This window comes from Toxorhynchites rutilus, chromosome 1 (assembly GCF_029784135.1).
Source record: "Toxorhynchites rutilus septentrionalis strain SRP chromosome 1, ASM2978413v1, whole genome shotgun sequence".
In the NCBI taxonomy this organism is placed as follows: domain Eukaryota; kingdom Metazoa; phylum Arthropoda; class Insecta; order Diptera; family Culicidae; genus Toxorhynchites; species Toxorhynchites rutilus.
In genome coordinates this window covers 149783431-149798612 of record NC_073744.1, presented here as the reverse complement: position 1 = coordinate 149798612, position 15182 = coordinate 149783431, and the positions used below count along the sequence as shown (strand labels likewise).

Sequence of the window (15182 nt, the reverse complement as noted above, 5' to 3'; positions counted from 1 at the left end):
TCGTCCTCCCCACTCGCGCGGACACCTCGCTTTGCTTTAGGAAGGAAGCGTTTCCGATTACACAAACACATGGCACATGCGAGCACTGCGAAGAGGTGGAAAAACATAGCATGGCTTCGTGATGAGATAGTGGGATAGCAGTGGGACGGAAAACGTTTCCTGCACGCGGCACTGATAAGCGTTCGGATAGTTTGTACCGCCGTTCGGTACCAACACAGGTTACCACGTTTATTTCCTCAGTCCGGAAAGGAAAGCAGCCGAAGCGTGAATGAACTATTTGTAAGAACATCGATTATATAGAGTCCATCGGATTAGTGTTCTAATACTTCAGAATCATTACGTTAATAGGTAGAAATCAATCAATGTAAAAAATTGCCAGATTTGTGGTGGTGTTTTGAGATATGAAAGTTTTTAATTTTAAATCGAATTTTTGAGTAAAATACGCATTCACTCAAATTGCTATAACTTTTGATCCGTTGGGTAAAATTAATTGAAATTTGGCGTAGACATAGTTTAATGTGTATTTTTTACACTCTGCGAGTTTATATCATTAGGTGCGCAAAAGTTTTCAAAATGGCGACGAAAGAACAGTGCGTGCGCGAAAAAGTTTTGCACGAGTGCTTAGAGATTAAGGATCTGTCGCATTGTGCAATCGGAAAAAAGCCCAGATACCGTGGAATCGTGAATTCCACGGTGTCTGGTATCATGAGACGATTCGAAGAACGTGTGACTGTTGATCGGAAGCGTAGACCTGAAAAAAATCCGTCAGTTCAACGAGAACGATCACAAACGCGTGGTTGGGGCCTTCAAACGGAAACCGATTGCCTCAGTTCGAGATGTGGCTAAAAAGTTGCATGTAATTAAGATTTTCGTGTAGAATACCAAAACTCGAGTTGTACTACGTACGTTTAAGCTTCGGAATACCCAAACCGAGACGGAAAACAGAATACGGTCGCAAAAAGCTGTGCCCGAAAGTTGTACGACCAGAAGTTAACGAAACCACACTGCTGCGTAGTGGATGACGAGACACATGTGAAGGCGGGCTACAACCAGATTCCAGGAAACCTACATGTTACTGTCAAGGATAAGTTCAATGTTCCCGAGAACCTGCGGACACAGAAGATGTCGAAGTTCGCCAAGAAGCTCTTAATTTGGCAAGCGAATTCTACTTAAGGAAAGCAGAGTACACCTTTCGTAATGGACAGGTGTATTTGGAAGAGTGTCTACAAGAGCGGTTTCTCCCTCTCCTGAAGACTCATAACGGTCCGACGATCTTCTGGCCGGATTTGGCATAATGCCACTACACGAAGGACGAACTAAAGGGGTATAAGGCGAATGATGTCGATTTCGTGCTGAAAGATCTGAACCCCCCAAACACTCCGGAACTGCGCCCAACAGAAAAATACTAGGCTATTATATTATGAAGGGACACTTTCTAAAACGACCTAAAGTGGTGAAGAATGTAGAAGAAATGAAGAAAGTATGGGTTAATATGCAAAAAATTGTCGATTATGAACTCGTGCATGGATGAGGATAAGACCAAGGTTCGCGCATTCGGATATAAAGGCAAAATAAATTAAATGAATGATTCCAAAACTAACTTTAATTGTTTCCTTTTACTCCCTGGAAATTTGGTGATGTGTGCGGATTTTTGACAGGGTGTTCCTGTGTTGCCACACATACAGATTTATCTGGAAAGGTACGGATTTTTTCGTTATTTTTGGTACAGATTCTGTACGGTACAGAGTACAGATTTTCGTCAAAAAGTACAGATTGGTACAGATGTTTTCCGCGTGTGAAATTTCTTACATTTGAAGAAAGCAACATTAAGGTACATGACGACTTTTACGCCGCAGTATCGATTGGTTCTGCTGATAATAAAGGATTTATAATTCAATAATTGATCACTTTCATAAGAATCAAAATTCGTTTCCAGGGTTCTACGATAGGAATATACATGATCGGGAGAATAAATCCCGTACTCTAAAAGTGAAATAACTCCGTAAGGAAATCACAGTTTCAGAAAACGAGCATGTGCAGAATTGGTGGACTAAAATGTGATATCTAAAAAGTTTGGTTTGATGTCCAAAAAGAATTGACGCACGCATTTTCGGCGCTTCGATGTCTTGTTTGTATCGTTCTCACTACGCCTCGCTCCTCGACATTTTTTTCTGATAATCAGAACGAAAATTACGCCCATTACGCCAAGAAGACGCTGGCGTATCTTGAGGAGAAAAAGATACCGTTCGTGCCGAAAGATCGTAACCCAACAAACTTGCCCCAGTGCCGCCCAATAAAGGATTTCTTTGGTTCTCTCAGTGCCCTAGTGTATAAAAACAATTGGACGACCAAGGACACGAAGCAATTGACTATAAGAATCCGGAATTGTATCCGGAAAATGGACGTAAGTGCCGTACAACGTTCTTGTGAGAGCATCGCGACATAGTTGCGTCGAACAGCAGACCACGTCCCTTACTCGAACATTCACTGACATTTTTTTGAAGAAAATACATTATGTTATTAATAAAAAATACTGAAATCTTTGAAAAAAATTTTTTTTTATATGTGATTGAAAAAATTCTCATTTTTTTTTTAACACCCGTTATTGAGCGTTTTTTGCATTGCCTTATTCTTATCATTAGTCCTGACAAGCAAGCACCGTGACGACATACATTCAAGCAGATCTTCAACGATTCCATGAAAAGATCTCTCTCTTTTCTCTCTCCCTCTCTCTCTCTCTTTCTCTTTCTCTCTTCTCTTTTTCTCTCTCTCCCTCTCTCTCTCTCTCTCTCTCTCTTTTCTCTTTTTCTCTCTCTCTCCCTCTCTCTCTCTTTCTCTCTCTCTCTTTCTCTCTCACTCTCTCTCTCTCTTCTCTCGCTCTCTCTCTCTTTTTCTCTTCTCTCTCTCTCCCTCTCTCGACCACCTGCTCTTACTACGTAATTATTTAACGAAATCACACAAGCCTGGCTCATTAACTGCGAAACGGGTTTGAGTCACCTAGCCCGAGAGTGTCGGTATGAGTCTGTGCGTTCATTTACCGTTCTGTGCCGTACTCCACCCCTGCTGTCATCTAATGAAAGACTCTGCTCTCATGTGCTTCCGGATCCTAGAAAAGTTGGGCATGATACCAGTGAGCAGCGTTGAAAAAAATCATCTTCGCTAAGCTCAAATGCATAGATTTTCGGGCTAGGTTGCATCGAAAACCTATATATTAAAAACGAGAATCGAAATGACAGATCCAGACTACCAATGAATATGAGCAAATGAACTTTTGTTCTTCAATATGTTTTGAAGTTTATTTTTCCACCCAGTGTCATTTTCATCTTGATTATTCAAGATGCCAGAATTGAATTTCATTTTAGCCAAATGAATATCAGCTGTTGATTACCTTTAACCTGAGGCAGCTGTGTGCGGTTGTTTTTTATTTATGGCGTTGTTACCATCTTGCCAAACAAAATCCTGCGCGATTTCTTGCAAAGTTCGTTTCATCGAACTCTGGCGTTTTTGTTCTCCAAATGGTTCAGCCTGGCTATTTTTTTTATTTTTGAATTTTGCCAGAACGAATACCGTTTCGAGTGCAGTTCCTTTTCCTTTTTCTTTTCTTTTGACGTAGAACTACGTCTTTTAGGAAGGGTGCCAAATCAGAAAACAGGTCACGTTTTTATGAAATAAAGTTAACGTTAATAGCTATTTTCACTGTAAGCGAATTTTTGCACATCTCATGATTTGCATATCAATCGAATCGGATATTCTCTAAGATTTGTTTGATATGCTATACATTACAATTCGCTAATCTCTAAACAGTTTAAATTAATGAAAACTGGAAGAACTACCCTTTTCCCATACATTTGTTATGCCGATTTGTGTGCTAACCCTACCCGTATTTCGAATGCTTATAACTCGAATATTTCCTAACAGATCGGAAAGATGTTCGCATCAATTGATAGGAAATATTTCTACGCGTCTATCACAATTAATAAAATATTATTTTTCATGAGATGAACAATTGAATAACTGTAAAATGTCAAGCGTTACAACGATAATTTGACAATTCTTTCGTTCACATATTTTGGTAGCCCTAGGCATCATATCAAACGTAAAAGGACGTTCATCAAATTTACTTGTAACGAAGAACATAATCTATTACAAAAAGTTCGATGCATTCCAAAAAAATATTCGAAGTGGTAAACAAGTGGATTGCATAATTTAATTGCGTAGTTCTACGTCGAAAATATGCGGTCGTGTCTTAAGACGCGTCCATATTACGCCAATCGGCCTTGGCCGCCCGGTAAAGCCGACTAAGTGTGGACGTACCGCCCGGGCTTGTCGACGTGCCGAAAATCGACTCGAATCAAACCGAACCCAACCCGAAATTAGCGTTGACGGCATTGTGCTTCGTGTGTTCGTGACGGCTTCGTGCATCCGATGGGACTTCGGCTTCGTGCACCCGATGGGGCGTCCACATTACATAACGAACCGAATATGCCGCCTGGTGCAGGCCAATCGGCATCATTCGGCATGATGTGGACGCGCCTTTAGATACAACCCCTTACATTTTTTTCCTTTGACTTTTCCTTTTCCGTTTGCGTTGCGTTTGAGAATGTGCTCTTTTGTCATCGTCATTTTTCGCTCTCTGCGTCTAACTGCGTAAATTCCGCTTTTTTTTTGTCTAACTCCACTACTCTAAGTAAATTTTCGGTCTTCTGGGGCAGTTTCCAATGATCCGGAAATCGCCATATTCGTTTACAAAATGGTATCGCAATACGACATTCGACTTTCACTTTTAGAGCCCTTTCACCCAGAACCCATATCTATCGTTTCTAACGTTGTTGGTCATTTAGAGCCAGTATCAAAGATTATACTCGTTTTTCGTTCTTCAATTTTTTCACTCATTATCTGTATAACTGGGGTTACGTCATTTCCGAAAATTGGAAGTGGATTTCGGCAAAAAAAACATTTTTGAGTGTCGCAAAAAGAGTTCTTTTTGATGGCCTTCAGAGCTGAATATTGTCTGTTCTCTCGGAGATTCGTCACGGATGGCACATTGTAGTATACGGTCATCGATGGGATTTTCTCTATTAGACACATATGCGACGTATAAGTTTTCCAAACTGAAATTACTCAGGGTTTATTTTTTTTATTGATTACGGATTGAACTTTGTTCTCACAGAGCAAAGTGTCCATTAAGCTACGATTAATGCGTTTCGCCTAACCTTACACTGCTTACCCGCTACAATTACCGCTAAGCTATGCGCTAGTGAAAATTTTCTTTACTCATTGTTTACGTTTCTCTACATTTTATTTAAATCATTTTTTCTCCTCTTACATTAATTAGATTGTTAGATTTGCTAGTTAACCTGCGTTTTGCTACCGTTTTTTTTCATTTAAATTATTCGTTCCTACAAAAATGTACATTTAAATAAATTTAACCTTTTCATACTATCAGTCCTTGCATAGCTGTTAGTTTAGTTTCTTGGTTTCTTGGATTGTAATATCTCTTAGGTGGTGAATTGTTAATCGAAGTGACCCCCTATCTTTCCCCTCTTCCCATGGATTGGAGAGGGGGGGAGCGGCGGATGAATGGATCAAGATTCAATTCGCTAATGCACAATGTTTTTTTCTCTCTCCCTCGCTTGTTTATTCTTATGTTCAACTAAAAGGCTGGTTTTATATTATGTGTTTATATATAAGCTACGAACAAAAACTACTATTGAGAATATACATACCGCATACCGCAGTCACGACAAACTAGTCAGCCACACGTTTAGTTTTTTTTTTGCAAATATGTTAATTTACGGAAACACAACGATTTGTGATTTCTACAACGTTTCTCGTTTCCGCAGGTTATCATCCATCGATTGTACACTAACTTTCTAGATATCTATACAGCTTTGCACAGAGTCATAAATAATTTGCCTTTTGTTTTTGGAACATTACGCTCTGCTCCTTCCTAGTGTTTAGTGTATCTTCTGCGACGAGGCAAATGTGAGATTATTGCGAGAAACGCAACTCGTCCCAAAAATTTAATCAGCCTATGCTGTGCCTTCGTCGCCTGTTGGAATTGTTTGTGAATATTAAGAGATCTGACGAATACAATGTGGCTTGTGTGGGTGTGTGTAGGTGAGAGTGTGGAAACTTTCGACACATTCGACGCCCGGCTTGGGTTTTTTTCGGTTCCATCGGATAAACCTTTTAGAAAAGTGGCATTGGTTGTAGGATGTGTTGTGTTAGACAATCCCGAAATGTCAAGGTTTCTAAATGACACGTCTGGAGACTTTACGCCAACTATCCATTGTGATTTGTGACACACCAATTTCGAAAAAATGCATGACAATTGAACAGAAACCGGTACCTCCTGGTCTACTCGTTTTTTTTATAACCAAAGGGCCTCAGTACTCTCTACTATACAAAGTCCCGAATTGGAACAACATTCCCAAACTAATTCCAACAACATAGCCCAATTTTTGCAATCTGAATAACAGCCTCAAACTGGGATGTTGGCGTTTTCTCATATTGTAGATTGCATTTTGTATGCTTTAAATATTAGACCCTCATTTCATGCCTACTTCCAGCATTAAAGACCTTCTTGAAAAAGAAACTGCGTTTATATCATTCGATGGATAATTCAGCACAACGGATCAAGGATTTAATCACTGTTATCCAGTGGAATTGCAGAAGCCTGTTGCCAAAATTAGATTCATTCTAGTTTTTAATTCACAGTTTAAAATTTGATGCATTCCCCCTTTGTGAGACGTGGCTTTTTTTAGAGAACGAACTGAACTTCCACGAATTCAACATAATACATCTAGATCATAATGACACGGTTTGTTATTGGGGATCCGAAAATGTTACTCCTTCCATAGAGTCCTTTCTCACCGATTACAGGTATTGAAGTTGTTGCTTGCCAGACAAAAATCAATTGGGTGCGCTGTGAGGTTTGATTCAGTTAAGATCTGGAATCACTGTTTATTTTATAGCAACGGTCGTAGTAGGTTTATCTGAAATCTTTGGACAGCAAATTGGATGGAAAACATGTACCTTTCGACGGTAAAATTTCATGGCGATCCGTATTGCTTTGAATATGTTGTGCAGAATCGAAGCCAACAAATGAAATTTGCTTTTGGACACCCAAATTAAAAATCCGGCGTAATCCGGTACTAAAATTGCAAAATCACTGGAAGTGGCTAAATCAACCGTGTATGATGTGCTGAAATGTTTCCGTGGACGTACAACTGTTGTTCAGATGGATCAGAGAACGCGTACGATCGGAACTAGATTCTAAATGAATCAAATTCTACGCCAATTCTTAGGAATGCATTGAAGTTCTTTCCAAAATTAGCAGAAAAGAACATATTCAAAACCGAAATTCCGTGCGAAGTTGAAACACTGACAGGCACTCTGTTCCTCTCCTCCACGATCCTGTGATCAGATTCCAAGATAAGACCATTTTCAATTATATGGGTCTAGTCAGTGCGTACTATACATTCCGGTGAAAACTGCAGATATTCAAAAAATTGCCGTCACAACTCCTTTCGTCGGTCTGTGAAAGTTTATTCGTATACTTTTTGGTCTCTTCAGATCTTCATGAACAAACTTTTCGTGAATTTAGACTTCGTCATCTCATCGTCATGTATGATTTTTCGAAAACACTTTTAAAATCTTCTGGAATATGAGTCGAGAACGGAATACTTTCCAACTGACAATTCCCCATCAGTGTGACGTTTTTATGATGGTTTTATTCAGCTCTATGCTTAATAATCCATTAACGACCAAGCTGCAAAAAATATTTTTTTAACAAAAGCCATTGGTGTAATTTTGATTATTGGCGTTACAGAAACCCCAATCTTCAAGAATTTTTTTTTTCCGTTCTTCCGTTTCCCGGAAAATGACAAAAAATCAAAAAAGCGCCAAACAAAAACATTGGCCAAAACCTACATTTGTGTGCCTGTATGAGGTTGAATCCAATGCTTATTTTCCTACATCACAATGTGTGATCTTTTACCGAAGTAATATTCTAGAAAAGTTTACATGTTTTCATTTTTGGTAAGGTTTTGTTTTTTGTTAGGTTATGTGAGGTTATGTACTTTTCGCACATAGTTGCTTTAAATTGATTTTTATGCCCAATAAAGTGATACAGATTTGAATGAAATTGATAGTAAGTGGTAGCTAATAGATTAAACTATCATTTGATGCCAAAACCTTACCATATGGTTGCTTTCCAAAGCCATGAAAAATTATCGAAGTTACTGTTCGATTTTTCGAACACTTGGCATAAAACGGGATAATGCCTGAACTAGTTGTCATCAAATCCTCTATTCAAACCTTGTTCGAGCAAGTTAGGAGAAATTATTGAGCTATAGTCAATATTGTTCGTTGAATGCAGTTTAAAGTCAATTAGGAAACGTTTATCCAACTCCAAGGTGTGGTGGAAACGTCCAATCGACCATATTATGATTCGATTAGCTCTACTTACACTGCGATATCGAAGAAGATCTTGTCTGACTCCATTAAACCTTGTTCAGTTTCTGATGAACTTTTGAAAAAAAAAATAGAAATGGCCAAAATTCACGCTCACGGCTCTTGCATTGATGATCATCCAAACCATTTGCTCCGTTAGAACACTTAAAAATGTAATACCATGCAGTCAAACATGAGCTTAAAAGCACTGGCAGCAAATGCTCATTTTGATAGTCCGTCATATGTTGTACACAAACTGCTCTGCAGTTGAGTGAAAGTTTTCAAATCGTTTCTCTGGCATATTATTCAGATAAACATCGATGGTTGAACAAGAGCTTCAATTTGGTCTAAATAAGCTTTTTTACAACGTATGGTGCAGCATATTGTCTTATTGAGCACTTTTTGAATTTTTATTCCCAATTTTTTTTTTCAAATTAACAAAAGTACTCAATCGACATGGCCGGCTTTCTCCAGTACTACTCGGCCAAGGACACGGGTAGAATTTTACGTCATCCAAAATCAAATATCCAGCTATTGTCATGAAGACCCTCCGGAAGCATGACAGGGGTTCTCAGAACACGGAACACAATATGGGGACTATCTGCGGAATTTTAATTTTATGAGATTTTTTTTATGACAATGCAGCTATTCAGCTGAGAAGTTTTACTACATTTGGCTTCATCACCAGACTTGACTCCTTCCAGATATCGCTCTTTTGCATCGATGGGTCTGAGCACTGATTTGGTTGGTACAAAGATAGCTTTATGAATGGTTTGCGGTAAAATAGGAAGATTTTTGCCTGCCAACATATCCGAACTATGGTAAAATGTGTAACTAGCAATGGAGTACAGTTTGAATAAACCCCTTTCCTTATGACTTCCGAATTTGAGACAGGTTTAACGTCTTTACAACATGGCTTGATCCATAATATTTCACCAATTATCTCGGTTCGCGACTATCTCTCTTTAATTCAACAGATAATCCGTGCTCACCAAGTCCTGTCCCACTTGGTTTAACCACCTTGCTCACGCAGTCTCATAACCGCTAAATTCACGATGGACATAATTTTTACAGGATAGTTGTCCAGTATTCTTCCAACATGTCCCTCCCAGTTTGTCCTTCCTGTTTTGGCCCCTTTATGGACACTGAGTTCACCGGTGAGTTGTATGAGCACGTGGTTCATCCTTCGCTCCTATACGACGTCCTTTTGCACACCGCCTGAGATGGTTCTTGACACACGTCGTTTAAAGACTCCGAGTGCTTGCAGGATCTCTTTGAGCGGGGTCCACGTCTCGTGATCGAAGCGGACAACCGGCGTTATGAGCGTTTTGTACATGTTCTCTGTTCCGTGTTATTTAAACGATTACTAAGTATTTGACATGTGTTTTCGGAGACCATAAGTAATGCGTCTCCGGATCTTGCGGCTGACATCATTGTTAGTCGTTACCATTGCTCATTGCCGTCGATCACTACCATCACCATCACTATCGATTACTGTCTAATCGGACTTTGCTGCGCTCGGATCCGGAGGGCTGCATGTATTTGATTTGAGACGTATTTATTCACAGTTCACTTCTCTCTTCTTCGTGCTTAAGTCTGGTGTTAAATTCCTGCTACTATCTCAAATGTCCTGAATTGACAGGATCTACCATTCAAATGAAACGCCGCTCGTCTCAGAACACTCCCTAGCATTGAATGGTAGTCTAGAGAGTGAAACAACTTTTCGAAGCCATCTGCGGGACACGATTGAATCAGACAATTAACACGATATTCGTGAACAGCACTGTATTTTATCCATCGTTAATTCATAGTAAAATCGATCTATACGGAATCATATATGCGTATCAGGATGATGCAGTTTGTGAGTTGCATGTATATATATATATATATATATATATATATATATATATATATATATATATATATATATATATATATATATATATATATATATATATATATATATATATATATATATATATATATATATATATATATATATATATATATATAAAATCGTGAAAAATCGTTCAACAGGTAATCATATTTGATCGTAATTGAGGCCATATTACATCATATTTGGAATTTGGCATATCAAAATCCGCAATGTCGTATGAACAGTGTCGACATCTGGTGCTGATATGATGATTTAGGGAGGTAAACTAATATCTACCAGATCAGCAAACCCGAACACAGTTCCAAATTGGTAAAATTTGAATGAAAATTTTTACTTTATGTTATTAGATTACCTCAAACACGTAGCGTTGAATCTTACTTGACCATTTCTATACAAATTACAGGACATTACCACTAAAATACAATAGACGATCGGGAATGACCTATCCGATTGGATCTTTGTCGTATTATGTGTACGAGTTTTAACTGCACTCTAATTATATTTCAGAGAGTCGTGCGAGATAGCTGTTCTTTATCAACCAAACAACCTGAGTTCGAATCCCATGGGAGCAATTTCCTTAACCATCACCACCACTCATTTCAAATATTTCTTCGCATTATTTCTCCAGCGGCAATTGTCCAAAAACGTTTCGTGGATAATCGCACGACACTGAATCCAAATAAGTGCACCACGATCACTTTCTCAAGAAGAAGACCCAATTAGTTTCGGCTATCATCCAGATGGTGTTCAGCTAGACAAAGTCGACTGTATAAAGGAACTTAGCATTTATTTGGACAGCAAGCCTAATTTCAAAGCTCATGTCAACTACATCGTTTCATTATGCGAATTGCGAGCGATTTCACCGATGTGCATTGCTAGAAATCTTTGTTCTGTGCTTTAGTTCGCTCTAGACTGGAATACTGTTCAGCGATTTAGAGTCCGTATTATCTGAATGGAGTCAACAGAATCAAAGCCGTGCAGAAGCGTTTTTTTTCGATTCGCTTCGCGGCGTTTGACATGGAACAACCCTCATCAGCTACCAAGTTATGAAAGCCGATATCAATTGATCCAATCTCGAAATCTACTTCTTCTTCTTCTTTGTTTTTAAGAGGCTTTAAACTTTGCAGTTCATTCGCCTCTAATATCGAAATCTACGAAAAAACGCCTGTCTTTGAGTACTTTTCCGCCGTATTAACTATGGATGCAATTCAGCCGTTCAAGAACTACAGCGTTTGTTCAAGAAACTCGCTTCGGGCTTCGACTATCATAATTCAGGAAGCGCAGTTCGGCAAAATGGGACGTGCCTGTTGATATATGAAACAAAAAAAACAAATAGACACAAATAAACAGATAGACACAACAGAGAGTTTTCGGCGCATCTTAACCATCACTAGATAGTGGTCTGAAACAATGTTAGCGCTTCGATTCTGTTTGATTTTGACACGAGTACACCTGGTGAATATATACGTTGATCCCCTCAGAGGTTATCGGCCAACGATAAAAAGCACTTCAATCCGATGGAAAAATATTATACATTGGTATATGTATTGGCAGTAATGCGATCACTCATATTCATATGAATTCCCATCATATACATACTTACGGCTTGGAGTATTCTCCATAAGAGCTTGGATTAAGCGGCACAATGCGAATTGCACTCAACCACTCAAACACAATCTCACCCTACACCATATATACTTTTGGTTCACATGAATAGATGCTATATATGTACACTTTCAACCTTGCTCCCGGGGCACCGCTGTTCTGTTGTGTTGGAACATCTCTTACATGGTGAGATTATATCGCAACTGTCACTGCTTGTTGTTCTTAGAGAAGTTGTGCGACGCCCAGTTGAGTGAGGTTTTCCACGAGTTTGCCAACGCTTCGCTGAACTTGGACTTGAAGTGTTCACGAGCTTCGGCTTCCGGTAGATCGAGCACCTACAAAGCACTATAATGAAACACCGACGGCCACGTGAAAAAAAAGTCATAAGATACTTACCAAAGTTTCCCTTAAATAGTTGAGATCTTTCTCCGATGATAGCTCTGGCAGGCCAGTCGAGATCATCATGGCAAAAAGTGAAAGTATTAAACAACCGTGCTTTCTTAAAATTAAAAATGCCTGCAAAACAAACAAGGAATCAATTATATCAGTTTATCGCCACCAATAATCCGGAGAACCTACCTCTTCGCAAAGGTGCTGAAATTGTCGGAATTCATGCGCTTCCCTATCGGTGCGACCTTTGTTGATAACGTATACAAAATCATGTGTCAACACGAACGGTACCCGCTCGCGCCGGAAACCAAACTTCTCCTTGAAGTGACCCAAAATATGACCAAAATCGATGTGGAAAAGCTGGCCGGTTTTCTTCACCATGATGTTGTCCGAGTGCCGATCGGCCACACCCAAAACGTATGTTGCCACGCAATAACCCGCACAACTGAGCGTAAATTCCTGCACCGCTTTCGCTTGCAGCTCCTCCGTCGAGTTGTGTTCCTTCAACCAAGCAAGCAGAGATCCTTTCTTGAACGGGGAAGTGGCCGAGAACATTCCCTTCTCCTTCTGAATGTTGGCGATCGTCTCGGCGTTCAGCACCACTTCGATGATGCCTAACCGACGATCGGTACTAATACAGCTGTACGGGTTCATCCGGAAGTCGTAGCCGTGACTTTTCCAGATTCGATCCATGATGCGTAGCATCTGCAGCGTGAGCATATCCTGCCGCAGATCGTCACCATTCTTGAAGATCATATTTATATCGTCCCCATTGATGTCTGAATTTTGATACACTATCCACAGTGGTCGCATCTTGGAATCCATCACCTTGCACTTCTCCGCCCTAACAGCCTTACACCGAAAGCTCGGATTAAGCGGACTTATCACATCGGACATCGCCTCCCCGACGGTCCGTTCCTGTAGATACTCGGTAAGCAACGATTTACCCTTTTCCTTGTTGCCCTTCTTCACCAGCTCCGACCCCTGCTGCAGTTTCCGCAGGCACTGCATCTGTTTCAGCAGTATCGACACGTGCTCCTGGCTGCCCTTCAGGTACGCCTCCAGGATCAACCCGAAGCGGACCTGCACCGAGGGAACCTGTATCTCCGAGCGCAAATGCCAGAAAAAGAAGTGACCGATGTGCTGATTGTTGAGAGCCCGTTGCAGCAGAAAATCGACCAGATCACAGTACAGATAGGATTCGTGCTTCATCGCTTGTACCAGCTGCAGCAGATACAGCAGCAGCTCGTCGTCCTGGATGGCACGTAAACACTTCACAGCATACCTCCGCACGTACTGATCGGCGTAGGCATAGTCGAGCAGCTCCAGTGCTCGCTCCAGGGGCAGCACTGGCCACTCCTGGAGGAGGGAGGTAATTTCGGCCACCTACAAACATAATGGTACATGAAAACGGGATTTTCAAAGAAAGTTTTTTGATGTGACAGAGGAGAATCGATCTTCATTTTTTATCTTCGAAGCCCTGTCTGTACATGTGGCAACACTGCATCAAAATGATAATAATTTGAATGCTCAGGTCGGCCAAGAGGAGGAATTCAGACCAATAATTGGTAGATTGGTTGAAAGCACAAAGAACCGCACTCTTGACTAGACAGAATAGTTGTTTCATAAAGCGCTATAAGATGCCGATTTGACATATTTGCTTCAAATATGTAATGCGGGCTTTCCAAGTGCATTTTGAATCAAACCAGACCTCAAATTCTGCGGCGAAAATTCAATTCCAAAATTCCTTGCTTAAGAGGACAAGTTATCTAAGGAATTTCGCAATGGTCTGTGAAAATTTTGACCCTCTTATGGAAACCAAACCATCATCTGCAAGTTGTCCTAGAATGATTAATGCATTGTTGGGGCCGACTCATATAACTATTTCTGAAAGTTGTGAGTAGTCCTAGAGTAAAATTCATTAACTTTTCTGACAACAAATTGTACAGGAAGTTCCAGACTCCAGAAACTCGGCTTCTGTACAAATGACAATCTAGAATAATATGTTAGAACTTTGATGGAAATCGAATCCAAAATTCCATTAACGTTCTGAAATACTGAAACTAGACGGTCCTTTCTCCAGAGATGAGAGCGCTCACGAGCCGTTTATTTGATGCGGTTCATGGAAATATATTAGAGAAAACCTTGAATAATGTATTATTTTTACTATTCTATGCACTAACTATTGTTTTAGACTTATTTTTTTCGTCTTCCCTTCTTTAAATTTTCGAATGAACCACTTCCTGAAAAGCGTCATCGAGCCGCTCAAATGAACCGTTAATCGCATGGCTCTGAGTCGCTAACGGAAATGAACCGTTTTGCCCACATTTAAGTTATAGGGTAATTAGACGTAGGTTCATAACTTATGTATTTATAATTATTTAGACTTAAATTTAAAAATGATGGCTCTCTATCCTCTTCACCCAAGATGAATAAATAAAGGAAGAAACAATTGCTCAAATTCGCCTTCGGTGGTACAATTCTCGCGTAACTTTTGAAAAGGTCCAATGTAACATTTTCGCCAACTCGAGAAAAACGCAGTTGAAGACCCGAACATTATTTCGCGAATTGTCTTAAAAGCTATCAATCTTTATCACTGTTTTCACCACTAGCTGTCAAGAATAACTCCGTAAAACCAATCGTAACTATTGTTCCGTGATTTGAGATTAAGGTTGAAGCCTCGGAGCGAAAAATGTAACATTGAACGTTTTGACTGCCCGCGTTTGCACATTGGACATATTACGTTGCACTATAAAAATTAGAAACTAACTAATAAACAACAATCCAAATATCAGCATTTCGTTCTAAAGACTGATTATTATTGTTATCACTC

General features: G+C 39.8%; 1 protein-coding gene across 6 annotated transcripts in view; it reads right to left on the bottom strand.

The window, feature by feature from the left end:
• Positions 1–12021: 12021 nt before the first annotated feature.
• LOC129764890 (phosphatidylinositol 4,5-bisphosphate 3-kinase catalytic subunit beta isoform) overlaps positions 12022–15182 on the bottom strand; it is a 52280-nt gene continuing 49119 nt past the window's right edge. For all 6 annotated transcript variants that reach the window (XM_055764495.1, XM_055764515.1, XM_055764505.1 and 3 more), the window contains 3 exons: positions 12539–13735; positions 12356–12475; positions 12022–12294 (listed from right to left, as the gene is read on the bottom strand). In XM_055764495.1, coding sequence (XP_055620470.1) covers positions 12166–12294; positions 12356–12475; positions 12539–13735 — 1446 coding nt within the window. In that variant the 3' untranslated portion in view covers positions 12022–12165. The remainder of the gene's footprint in view (positions 12295–12355; positions 12476–12538; positions 13736–15182) is intronic.